Consider the following 12,963-nt stretch of genomic DNA (forward strand, 5'->3'; position numbering starts at 1 on the left):
TAAAACCACTAAGGCATTTTGCAGTGTTGACTTGTACCATGTTTTGTGTTAAGGTGTACGTTCTTAAAAACAGAGCTTTTAGTTGTTGCTTTTTTTAAAAAAAGAGACAGTATCTAAAAAGGCTTTGTGCAATCACAGGAGAAAACAGTGCACACAGCTAAATTTTCTACAGCAGCAGTTTTTAGTGCTGAAGAGATTTGATGTTGCTGTTTTCTATTTCATATATATTTTGGATTGGGGTGAAGCAAGGCTTCTAAATCCTCTTTTTTAATACTGGTATAGTGCATTTGATATTTCTGAAGTATACTTAGAATCAAGATGAACCTAGGGGTATTATTGAAGGAAGCTGCTCACTCAGCATCCACCTTTTCACCAGCAGAATTTGCATTGCTAGGCCAGCAGGTATATGCTTAAGACCGCCCATATTGATTGCGCGCGCGCACTCTCTCTCTCTCTCTCTCTCTCTGTATCTGTTTTGTCCAATAATACATAAATCACAAGGTGAAGGTGCTAAGCTTTCCTGCCTTTGCAGCTTAGCTCCCTGCAACTTCATACAGTTTGCATGAAGTCTGCAATAAAACAAGAATCGTGGCAATAAACCAAGAATATCTGATCAAGCTTTTATTCTTAATGGGATTTGTGTGTTTTAAATTAAAATATTTACTTAAGCATTCCAATGGATAAATAAAACAGTATCAACTTAGGCTGAAGTTTCCACCTGTGTGGAAGCAATCTTTAGAAATCATCTGGACTTTCTTGCAAGCAGTAGCTTTGATCCAGTACCTTTGGTGTTGGTGCATAAACTACCATTTATGTGAGAGCTGCTGTGTTCGCTTCAGCATTGAGGAATATTCTGTATCAAGGCTGTACTGTGTACTCACAGCAAAGGAAGGAGCTGTAGCAAGTATAGAGCTTATGCTTTGCATGACAAGTTCTAGGTTCAATCCTTGGCATTTCCTAGCAGGGCTAGGAAAGATATTTGTCTAAACCACTGGAAAGCCTATGCCACTAAACCTTGATTTAGCATTCTGTGCGGGAACATATCTGAACGCTCCTCTCTCCTTTCTAGTCGTCCCAGTCTGCTGAGAAGGCAAATAAGCCACAATTCAGTTTCACTTCAACCAGTTCCTGGATTTTAACCAGGAATCTTGTTTTAAGACACTCTTTAACCAATTGCAAAGCAATTTCACATCATAGGTTATGATGCTGAAATTAGTTTTAAACTAGTATTGCTTTGTGTATAACAAGAAGCCAGGAACCATGTAAAGCAAAACTTCTCCTAGCCAGGGGTAAGAGGAGGTTGCAGCACTCACTTACTGTCACAGAAAATCATGTACATACCACTAAACCATGGTTTAGCATTAGGTGTGAGCTGGTTCGGTGTGCGCAATATACTGAGTTAGATAGAGCAATGGTATGGGCGCTGTGGTCTAAACCACAGAGCCTAGGGTTTGCCGATCAGAAGGTTGGTGGTTCGAATCCCCATGATGGGGTGAGCTCCCATTGCTCGGTCCCAGCTCCTGCTCACCTAGCAGTTCAAAAGCACATCAAGCGCAAGTAGATAAGTAGGTACCACTCTGGCAGGAAGGTAAACGGCGTTTCCGTGTGCTGCTCTGGTTCTCCAGAAGTGGCTTACTCATGCTGACCACATGACCCGGAAGCTGTCTGCGGACAAATCCCGGCTCCCTTGGCCTATAGAGTGAGATGAGCGCTGCAACCCCAGAGTCGTCCGCGACTGGGTCTAATAGTCAGGGGTACCGTTACCGTTATGACTCAATATAAGGCAGCTTCCTGGGATTTAGTTCCCATAATTGAAGCAGCCCTGTTCACACAGAGGTCATAGAATCATAAAATAGAATTGTAGAGTTGGAAAGGACCCCAAGGGTCATCTAAGTCCAACTTCCTGCAATACAGGAATCTCAGCATGCAATCTCCCATCCAATTTGAATCCATATCGGACCCTGCTTAGCTTTGCAAATGTGCTAGCAGTTTTATTGCTGCAATAGGCCCTGTGCATATATTGTATAATAGCTTTGGATTTGAACAAACGTATTTAAGGCTGAGATACAAGAAGATGGCAGGCAGAATCCAGGACATCTTATTTTTACCATGCCTCTCTGTCTTCCTAACCTCCTATTCACTGAATGAGTAGGACCTGAATTTTTAAAACGATAGTTGGCTTTTTTTAACCTCATGAAAATGGAAATCAATGAAACACTTAAAGAGGAGAAGTCTGCAATATTCACCTGAATTGCTATTGGTTTTCTTATTGTAGGATTAATGAGGTTTTATTTCTAATGTGCAATTCAGTTCTGAAGCAATTTGCATTTTAAGTCTTTCTTGGTTTATCACTTGCATCTGTGATTATTTTTTGGAAACAAAATGTGTGAGAGAGACACAGAGAGGGGACTATCCCTGTGGTAATTTTTTAATTAGCTTATAGAAGCCATAAGCTTAATATTTCTTTTTTGTTCATGAAATGGCTCAATCCTATATCCACTTAGACTCAATCCACTTAAATAATGAAATCAGTGTCATTGAACTCAGTGGGACTTACTTCCAAGTAAATTAGGTTGCTGGTTTTTTAAGAACTTCTGAGAAGATGGTTTTTGAGAAGAAGCTGCATAAATCCTCTACAACCCACAATGCTTCTTTTTAAAAACACAATAATGCATTATGGTGGCCTTTACATCGCATTGTGGATCTGTAAGGGAGAGCATTTGCAAGCATAACAATTGTTTATGTGATATGGCCCCGCTGTCAGTATAAAACCAGATATAAAGATTACTATACTGGTGTCATGGGTTATAAGATCAAGCAGTAAATATTTCTGTGAGGCAGAAAAAAATACTGTTGGGAATTAGTGACTGGATACTTAGTGAAGCACTAATATAGGCTGAAGGGCTGTGGTGGAGTTGCTGCCATTTACAAAAATTATGTCTCTTGTCAGGAAGCCAGTGCACCTGGGGGTTTGTACCTGGTGTTTAGCTGGGGAAACGGAACAGATAACTTGTTGGTGTATCACCCACCCCACTGCCTAACTGCCTTCCTGTCAGAATTGACAGAGACAGTCTTAGGGATGGTATAGGAGAACTCCCTAAGTGAAGTGATTTTATTGTAGGACATATATTCCGAGGCTTTCTTGATAGGATCAAATTGGGACTTTGTGCCTGCAATGAGAATCATGTAGCTGTTTTCGTACATCACTAGCCCAACACATGCTGCAGGTTACATTCCTGTTCTGATTCTTTCCCAGAGTGGATTGGGTGTGGTTCCGTAGTTGGGTGTGTGCGATTGTAACACTGGATAGATCACTTCCGGATGAGGATAGATCACTGGATAGATGAATACATGGATAGATCACTTCCGGACGAGGTTTGATGGTGACTGTAGGGATGGTTCATCCCTGAATACTTACTGGTTGGCATGTCTGATATTCCCACTGAAGCTCTGATCCCACTATAAAATGGTGAGATGGGCATGTCCAGGGCCACCATTGCCCCTATGTGCTCTTTCTTGCACTGCACAGCCCAAGGTATGCCTTGGTTTTCCAGTGAGCTTCGAACAGTGAAACAAGTTGGATGATGGCTCAAGCTCAAATGGCAGAAGTCTCACAGTGAGGGTGATAAAACACAAATAAGAGCACAATGTGGTGGCGGCGGCAGTACTTGCATCTGGCAGAGCTTTTCAGAGTGGTAAAGAAGCTAGTAAGTTCTGGATCACAGCCAACAACAGCAGAACCCTCCGAAGCCTACTACAACACATCTGCAAGGCATTTCAAGGATAACGTTGCTTGGCTTTGCTCTGACCTTGACACTACTATTAATATAGTCTCTGATGAGATGTCTAGAAAGCCATCTGGTCATGTTCTCTGGGATCAGTTTCACTTACTGTGGCTTGAGGGTAAAGTGAAGATACTTGTAGGGAGTTGGTCAACTGCTCTACATGCTCTCAATCTGTCATTCCTGACTTTGTAAAGATATAGGGGGCTGGAGAATGCCTCAATGCAGGAGAAGGTAGATACATCTTGATTTAAAGACTTACCAGCCAATTGCTAATGCCCCCTTTTGGTGCAATGCTATTACAAAGAGTGTGATAGCTTTGCAATTGCAGAAGTACTTAGATGAAACAGATGGTCTTGAATCATTACAGTCTGGCTTTTGGCCTGATTTTGGTATTGAGACATGCTGATTGATGAGTTCTATTGGGAGAGAGACATGGGGTGTGCAATCCTGTTGATTCTTCTTGATATTTCAGTGCCTTTTGATACTGATAAGGATACCATGCTTTTGATAAGCATGGTATCCTGTTAGAGTGTTGGGGGTTGGAGTTCAGTGATACATTGGTTCTGCTTCTAGCTATAGGCTACCTCCAGAGAACACCACAAAGACTTCTGCCTGGCCACATGACAGTTTTGCTGTGGGGTCTTGTCCCATGTTGTCTCCAGCGCTACTCAACATCTATCGTATATGAAGCAATCTATGGCGCTGTATGCAGTTATCAGGAGATTTGGAGCTCAGTACCATTTTGCTGGTGAAGCTCAGTTTTACCATTCTATATACCATCTGAAGCTGATGAAGCTGTGCTCTTGTTCAACCAGTGCCTTGAAGTGGTAATGGGTTGTATGGAAGCCAGTAGACTGGAGCTGAATCCTGACAAGAATGAAGCTCTCTTGATGGACAGTTCTCATGTCTGGCAATTGGGGCAATTGGCCTGTTCTAGAGCAAGTTGTAGGGACGCAGGTGGCGCTGTGGGTTAAAGCCTCAGCGCCTAGGACTTGCCGATCGAAAGGTCGGCGGTTCGAATCCCTGCGGCGGGGTGCGCTCCCGCTGCTCGGTCCCAGCGCCTGCCAACCTAGCAGTTCGAAAGCACCTCCGGGTGCAAGTAGATAAATAGGGACCGCTTACCAGCGGGAAGGTAAACGGCGTTTCCGTGTGCGGCTCTGGCTCGCCAGAGCAGCGATGTCACGCTGGCCACATGACCCGGAAGTGTCTCCGGACAGCGCTGGCCCCTGGCCTCTTAAGTGAGATGGGCGCACAACCCCAGAGTCTGTCAAGACTGGCCCGTACGGGCAGGGGTACCTTTACCTTTACCTAGAGCAAGTTGTACTTGACTTGAAATAACAGATACATAGTAGTGTAGTAGTGCTCCTGGACGCAACTTCGTCACTTGAGGTACATGTGACCTTGGTCGCTAGGAGTGCCTATTTCCAGCTGTGGTTGGTTTGCCAGCTATGACCATTCCTGAAACGAGATAGGTTGGCCACAGTTTTGCACACTTCCTACCTTGGTTACCATATGTGCTCAATGTAGGGCTAGCCTTGAAAATGATCTAGAAACAGCAGCTATCTGGAACCCATATTTTCATGGATTCATTCCAAGAACCTGCCATACGATTGTCCTACAGATTTAATTATGGAGGAGAGAAAACCCTGAAATCTTAGATGTGAGTGGGGAATAAAGATTGATCACATGTTTACAACTTCTGAAATGGAACTGGCAACTGCCACTAGTGGCATGATATGCTCTGCTGTACTTCTGCTGTAGTGGCGCTAGCTCACTGCCTTCTGGAAATCGGAACTGGCAGAGACCTTTACAAATGCCCTTCTCTTAAAGCAAGAAGGAAAGAAGCATTTGATCACCCTCAGCCCAAGTCCTCTTTGTTTCTCTTTTATAAGAGAAAGAAGGTCAGACTGGAGAGGCAGCAACCATAACACATTGCTATGTTCTTCATCAGAGAAACATACTGGTGTGCTGTGGCTGCCCCAGTCTGAGATAATTTTCCCCTCTCTTCTTGCTGTGTGTGAGAGAGAGATGGAGAGAGCACACAAACTGAGCATCCACAGCAAACTAGTCTGCTTCCTAGGCTGGAGAAATGTGTGAATGCTGAGACTGCACTCTATCATTGCATCTGCTTACCTGAAAAACAATAAAAGGAATGGTAAAGGGGCTGGAGGTAGACCGTTTTATAGCTACATTGCCTACTGTAAAAGAAATATTGAACTCTATTTCAATAGCCTGTAAGCAAAGAGGTCCTTTGCAAAGGTAAAGCCTTTGTGAGCAGGTATGAATTTAGTAGGTTTCTTAATAGTGCCACAGTTAGGTATGGATGTTGGAAAAGAAAAACATTCAAAAGAGGCAAGATTAGAGTACTGAAAAATATCACATTTATGAAAGAAGTAAAAGGAGGTACAGTAACTCAGAAACCAATTTGTAGAATAATGCAGTACCCTTAAAAAGCACGTGGGTGGTGGTTTTGAGAAAAGAAAAATCAAATATGTGAATGACACCAATGAGGAAAATCAAGGGAGAAGGAGTGTTGATGAAGATTACGTTGCTATTCAGAGTAATAAATTGGCAAGTAAAGAATTCAGAAGCGAATCCTTCCTGCTTTAATGAGGGCAGGTACAGCGAAGCTGCCAGGTTGTTTCTGATAGAGGGCAAAAAGATTACCCTGAACATTTTGTACATTGAGTCTGAAAGATATCCAGTTAGTTATTTCATTTGTAGATATTTTTTTCTGTCTCAGATGAAGGAAGTTATATAACTACCTTTGTAAAATTTTAATGCAAATTCAAGGGTACATTAACCAACTGAATGGTAATCGAACATTGAACTGCTATGTTAAGGTGGTTGTTGGGAGAGTGTAGCATCACAGAGAAGTCCCAGCAATGGAGGCTTGGGGGATCCATTCCAAGGAGATGTTACATGGTAGTATTGATTGCTAATATGACAGTCATTGCCCCTTCTGTATATCCCACAACATTGTGAAAGTTCATAAAGTTGTTAGAGACATGGGATTTGTCTACCCCCCCCCCAAGGTAACGCTAAGCTCTCAAAGTAAACAATAACAGATAGCGGGAGGCCCCATTAGCTAAAGTGGTACCTCAGGTTAAGAACTGTTTCAGGTTAAGAACAGACCTCCAGAACGAATTAAGTTCTTAACCTGAAGTACCACAGTAAAGTGTGTGTGTATATATATATTAGATTTATCTTACACATTCTATATCCCACTTTTCAATGTAAAACCACATCAAGTGTTTTTATACACTATGGTGGAATTATGGAATTAAGAAATCCAGTAGCTTAATTTGTCTTAATGCATTTAAATACTGGGGGTTTTTTTGAGGGGGGGGGAGGGAGAACATGTCTATTTCATGGTTGAAATATATATTATTTTAGTTAATTTGTGAAGTACCTAGAATTTTCTAGTTGCCGAACAGAGGCTAAAAAAGAGGCAGTCCTTGCCCATAGGCTTACACTCTAATAGACATAAGTGGGGCATGGCCCCACTTCTTGTATATTATTATAATGACTAGTTGTGATGGAGTAAAAGAACTCAAAGGCAGCTAGTCATCTGAACCGATGTGGGACCACTTCTCCCTCTGCTACAGACAGGCAGAATGGCTCCTAATAGATGGATGACAGCTCAGGAAGAGAGAAGGAGCCAGATGACAATTGGTAACTCTCTCCACATCTCTGTTTACTGCAACTAAGTGAAATGGTTATTTTTATTTTATTTTAGTGGAATACCAACATTTCAATGTGTACTTTTAAATATTTGTAATCCACTTTATTATTCTTTATCATGTGCTATCAGTGTACATTTGCATAAGGAAAAGGACTCAGAATTTTGGAGGTGGGCGGGAAAGAAGACAACATAACTGGGTTGTGGAAAGTGAGAGAAAAAATACATTTTGTAACTTTAGAAAGTGACTGGAAAAATATTGCATGCTTTTAAAGAAAAGATTGTAAGCACTGGCTTTATTTCCAACTTGCAATAGAAAATAAAAACTTGAGAGGAATAGTAAATGAGTTACTAGTTAGCCTACAGATCAATACGGCAATCACACTGGTTCTTATTTCCTCGTTTGCACACAATGAAGGTGGCAAAGATTAATGAACACACTCCTGTTGCCATTTATCTTGCACCCGCACATGCCTGTCATCTAAAGCCCACAAAATCAGCCCACGCCATTCCCCTGATTATTTGGGCTCATATTGCTGTATATTAAACTGTCTTGTAAATTATCATCAGTCCTACCACCTGAGCTGCTGAATCCAGTGCAGCAGTTTCCAGATGATCAAAATTGTGCGATTAATTTATTGGCTGTGGTACAAACTTTTGTTTAACTCTGTGCACACAAAAATCTGTATGTGTAGGATCTGTAGTTCAGAGATTTATAAGAATGGGCCATCAAAGAAGTAGTATTTGCCTTGTGGAAGGAAACTTTAAACTTGACTTTAAACTTCATGTTCATATGTTTATAATCACAACACTCTGCAAGATCCAGGGGATATATTGCCTAGGTGCAATCCTATGTTAAGTTGTTTCTAAATTCCTCTGAGTTCAGTGGGGCTTACTCTGAGGTAATTGCATAAAGGATAGCAGGCTAAGGGCCAAACCGTGCATTACATTAGTCATGTTTGGGTTTTTAAAGTCTTCTCACCTTTTGAAAGAACTGTGTAGTCTTGTATCACACTTTGGGTCCAGATCAGGACCTCACCCAGTATCCTCACAACTGCCTTTTACCCGCAAAGATGCTGTTTGTAATATGTAGTTTGGTCCAAAGTAAAGTAGATCATATTAAACACATGCAAAACCAATGGGTTGTCTCCAACTAAATCATCCTGTTTGTGCAAGAACTTACACCTAAGCAACAGAACTCCCCCTCTCCTAACTCCTTGGCCCCTGTGATGGATGACCCTCGCTCCAAGAAGCATTGTCAAAATTAAAGGGTTCAGGAACTTAGATCAGAGCAAATTTCATAAAATCATACACAGACTTTACTAAAACAAAACTCTACAAGAGTGAAAAACTCCAAATAATAACACAGATTAAAACAGCTCAGAAGATAAGAAAACAACAAACACTAACTTATCCAGCTAATTAATGTAAAAGCTTACACTTGAATCTCAATAGGCTGAGCAATGGAACAAGATGCTGTCAAAAGCCCAAATAGACGCTGACCGCTGCCTGGCGAGAGCTCCCAACAATCCAGGTTTTATGGGAACTTAGACCATTGGCGTTCACCTCTTCCACCCAATTACCTTGTGACACTGGCCTTGAAGCCTTAACGGGAGACAGCTGTAGGTGAGCTCCTTATTTCTGAGGTTCTAACCCATTCCCATAAACCAGCCTTAAAGAGGCAATCTAGAAGGTTGGGGGAACTCAGAGAACAGACTTGCATGGATACCACTGACAAGCTCCTCTAAAATAGGCTTTGATTAATGTGCGCTATTAATTATATTTTAATCTCCTACCATTACAAGGTGATTTTTTAAAATACTTCTTTGGTTTTATGATTTTTAAGGAACTGATGACCAAGCTGATAACAGAGACTCCTGAGCATCCTATCCCATTTCTCATTGACCACCTCCAGTCCAAACAGGGAAATCGTAGTCAGCTTCAGAGGACACTGTCTGGATCTGCTGCTCTCTGGGCAGAAAGTGAAACTTCAGGTATGTAGAAAAATAATTGTATGTTAGGGAATTCTCAGTAAGTACCAACCAACAGTCATTCCACACCCAACCTGGTGCCCTCTGGATGTTTCGGACTGCAATTCTCATTAGTCCCGGTCAGCATAGGCAATGATCAGAGGTCAGCGATGGAAATGGTAATCCAGCAGCACCAGGCTGGGGAAGACTGTTGTACAACAATGCTCATATTTTTATTTTTATTTTTTTATTTAATGCCTGGGGAACTCATGCTCGTGCCTGGGGTTATCCCATATTCTCGTCACAATAATCTTTGGAAGTAGATTTGGTTGTGCATGACTGATTGTGCCCAGGTCACATTGTAAGCTTTTTGTTAAGTTAGGCTTTGTATCCATGTTTTCCTATCTTAACACTGCTGAACATTTGTACAGTACATGTTATTATTTATTATTATTCTGTAATGATATTTTATTTATATAGTGCATTGTTGACGAGATTCTAGGATGTCAGAAATTCCTAATCCTCCCAACTGTAAAATTTAATCTTCGTTCAGAACCAAATTAGGTATGCAGTAGTTTCATGAACAGTGCCTGATGTTTTGCTTTTTACTGAAAAGCAGCTGTGGGATTGTGACATCCCTAGAGCTCTGGCCCCTAGAAATCACTGGGTAAGCCAGGGTAACTAGCTGTCTGGTAGCCCAGCTTGTCCCTTGGATACAGACTCATCATAAACGGATCACAGGTAAACACTGCTACCACTTACTGAGTGGTAGGACTCTTCTTAAATTTGCTTGACTGTGCAAATGAAGGCAAGAATGTGGAGTGAGACATTTTACTTTGAAATATAGCTGGATCAGAACATATCAAATATTTGAACAGCTAGGTATTGTATTTATTTAGGGATCATAACAACCAGGAACATACGGTCAATAAAGAGTAGGGAATTTTATTGCTACCTAATAAATTCACTTGACACATCATACTCTCCTTTTCACCACCAACTGTCTTAACCAACGGCCCTTTACCTCTTCTTCCTGTCCTTCTCTACTAACTCCTCCCACCTGCTACTCACTATGACACTTCCCACCATTCCAACTCCAGGGTGCTTCCAGACTCGCTATTTTTAGGTGGGATTCAGTCACACACTGGCAAATTCAGGCTGCGCAATTATTGTTGATCAGGAGGTCCTGTGCAACAAACCTGCTTCCGCAAAACATTGGACTTCTTCCAATAAAGAAAGATGGGGAAATGCCATGGAAATTATGGGCTAACCCTTGTTTGATGCATCATCATCTAACCTCCCTGTAAACAAATCTGGATGAATGGTCAATGAGCAAGTTGTTTGGAAGCACCCTCAGTCTCCTGCTTCTCTCACCTAATCTTCTTTTACAGGAAGCTGTTAGTTTAAGTGGTGGAATGGGTGTATGATGGTGAAGCCTTTGTCCGCCTCCCCCTAAGTGGTTTATGTGTATGTTGGGTGAAAAGATATGGGACCCTTGTCTTTTCCCCTATAAAATGAAATACACCTTTGGAATGGTGATTTTGGAAAAGAGGGAAGATGTTACGAAGCACCCTCCTTTGTTGTTGCTCTGACTGGTCAGACAGCCTCCTGTAGCTACTTTGCAATGAAAAAATATATATCAAAATGTTAATGCGTTTCCTTTGCAGTGCTGTACATGGCTGACCAGAGGAGGAATAAAGTGGCCACAGTCTCCTTTCTGGAAGTGCACACATTTTGTCACAAGTGAACCGAGCCACAGTCTACATGCATATTTTACAGTATACCTTATTTTGAATGAGTTTGTTTTTATCAAGGTATATTTTACATATCTGTCTTAAAAAAAAAAAACAACACCTACTAAGCAAATACAATCTTATTTCTTCCCCCAACAGAAAATAAAGGAACAAGAAGAGATTTCAGAAGCTATGATAAACCCTGGCAGACAAATGCAAAGAAGCCTAAGAAATCAAAGAGTGACCTTGCAGTATCCAACATTTCGCCCCCGTCACCAGAGTCCAAATCTTGTAAGCAAATGTATAGCATATTTAATAATGAATGATTTCTTCAAATGTTTACCTTGTGATTCTTAAGAAATGAAATATGACCCAAACCAGGGATTGCACTTTTAAGTTTAAATGTGTCAATATGAAAAACTCTTATTTCAAATGTGGGTTGCTTGTCATAATATTATGATATCATATGCACATAATTTGTTTTAAAACATTATAAGTGTCATATTCAGTTTTATTTCATTTGTTTCCTGCATGATGGCGTCTTGTGTAGAAACAATTTATGGTTGGACAAATATGTATATTTGAGAAGGGAAAATAATGAGCATGATAAAATATTCAGTTTTAAATATTTAGGAGGAAATATTACTCTACAGCCGCTAGATAAATTTGTAATTGTTTGTAACAGTAGTACAGGATTTACTGTATGGGTGGCAAAAGGTTATTCCTTTCATTGCATAGATTCCAAATACCCAGTACTCTGGCTTCCATCACGGTGTTCCGTTGCGCCAGAAGCGGTTTAGTAATGTTGGCCACATGACCCGGAAAGCTGTCTGTGGACAACACTGTCTCCCTTGGCCTCAAAGCTAATTGAACGCTGCAACCCCATAGTCACCTTTGACTGGACTTAACTGTCCAGGGGTCCTTTACCTTTACCTTACCTTTTTACACTTGTAACACTGCAGTACACCTTACATGATTCATTTGTGCATTTGCTATGCATCCACACATTCCTCATTCTGTACCTATTTTGAGGTAACTAGGAGCATGACATATTTGTTTGGCTGCAGTTAAATTAAGATTAAACCATCAGCTTAGATTCTTGACAACACTGACATTTTTCTCCCTTTACGTATCTTCCGACTCCACCATATAACACAAATGTGCTCATTTGCCATTTTAGTGTAATGAATGCCAACATAATTTTTTTGGGGGGGAATAGGAGTTACCGAATGACTATTTAAATATTTGAGGGGAGGGAATCAAAAAGGGATAACATGAGCAAGTACATTTTTGTTATAAATTGAGAGCATTTTTGTTATGAAATGAGGGGGAAATCTAAAATAACATTATGCATAAACCATGACAAATCTAGTGCACTATAGTTACTTGCTTTGCATGCTGGGTATTAGGAGATAATAATAATTCAAGTAATAAGACAGGGGTTTTAGCTAGCTTCTATTCTGATTTTAAATGGAAATTGTGATTTCAAATAAATGGTGACTATAAAGCCAGTGAAGGTCGAAAGTATTACTAAGGAATTACCCTAATTCTTATTCTTATCTCCCATAAGAAATTACTACAGTATAGTGATGGCAGACGTAGACAATGAAACTGGTATTCTTAATGGGGGATTATTTTTTTTGTATGTATGTATGGGGACCTTCGTGGAGGGAGGGGGAAATATATAATTAAAATGTTGTATGAAGGCTGATTCTCCCTCTCCCCTACCACTGGGCTGGAAAGGGAGCTGCAGAAAAACGCTATTTCTTTCTTCACCACTGGAGTAATTTAAG

General features: G+C 40.9%; 1 protein-coding gene across 4 annotated transcripts in view; it reads left to right on the top strand.

Moving 5' to 3' along the window:
• LOC307219696 (uncharacterized protein C8orf34 homolog) overlaps positions 1-12,963 on the top strand; it is an 85,777-nt gene that overhangs the window by 10,172 nt on the left and 62,642 nt on the right. For all 4 annotated transcript variants that reach the window (XR_013840514.1, XR_013840515.1, XM_079983106.1 and 1 more), the window contains exons 2-3: positions 9,314-9,461; positions 11,330-11,461. Coding sequence is in view for 2 of the 4 variants with exons in the window: in XM_079983106.1 (XP_079839232.1) it covers positions 9,314-9,461; positions 11,330-11,461 (280 nt within the window). In the remaining 2 variants the exon portion in view is untranslated. The remainder of the gene's footprint in view (positions 1-9,313; positions 9,462-11,329; positions 11,462-12,963) is intronic.

Source organism: Podarcis cretensis (genome assembly GCF_951804945.1).
Source record: "Podarcis cretensis genome assembly, chromosome: 7".
NCBI lineage: Eukaryota > Metazoa > Chordata > Lepidosauria > Squamata > Lacertidae > Podarcis > Podarcis cretensis.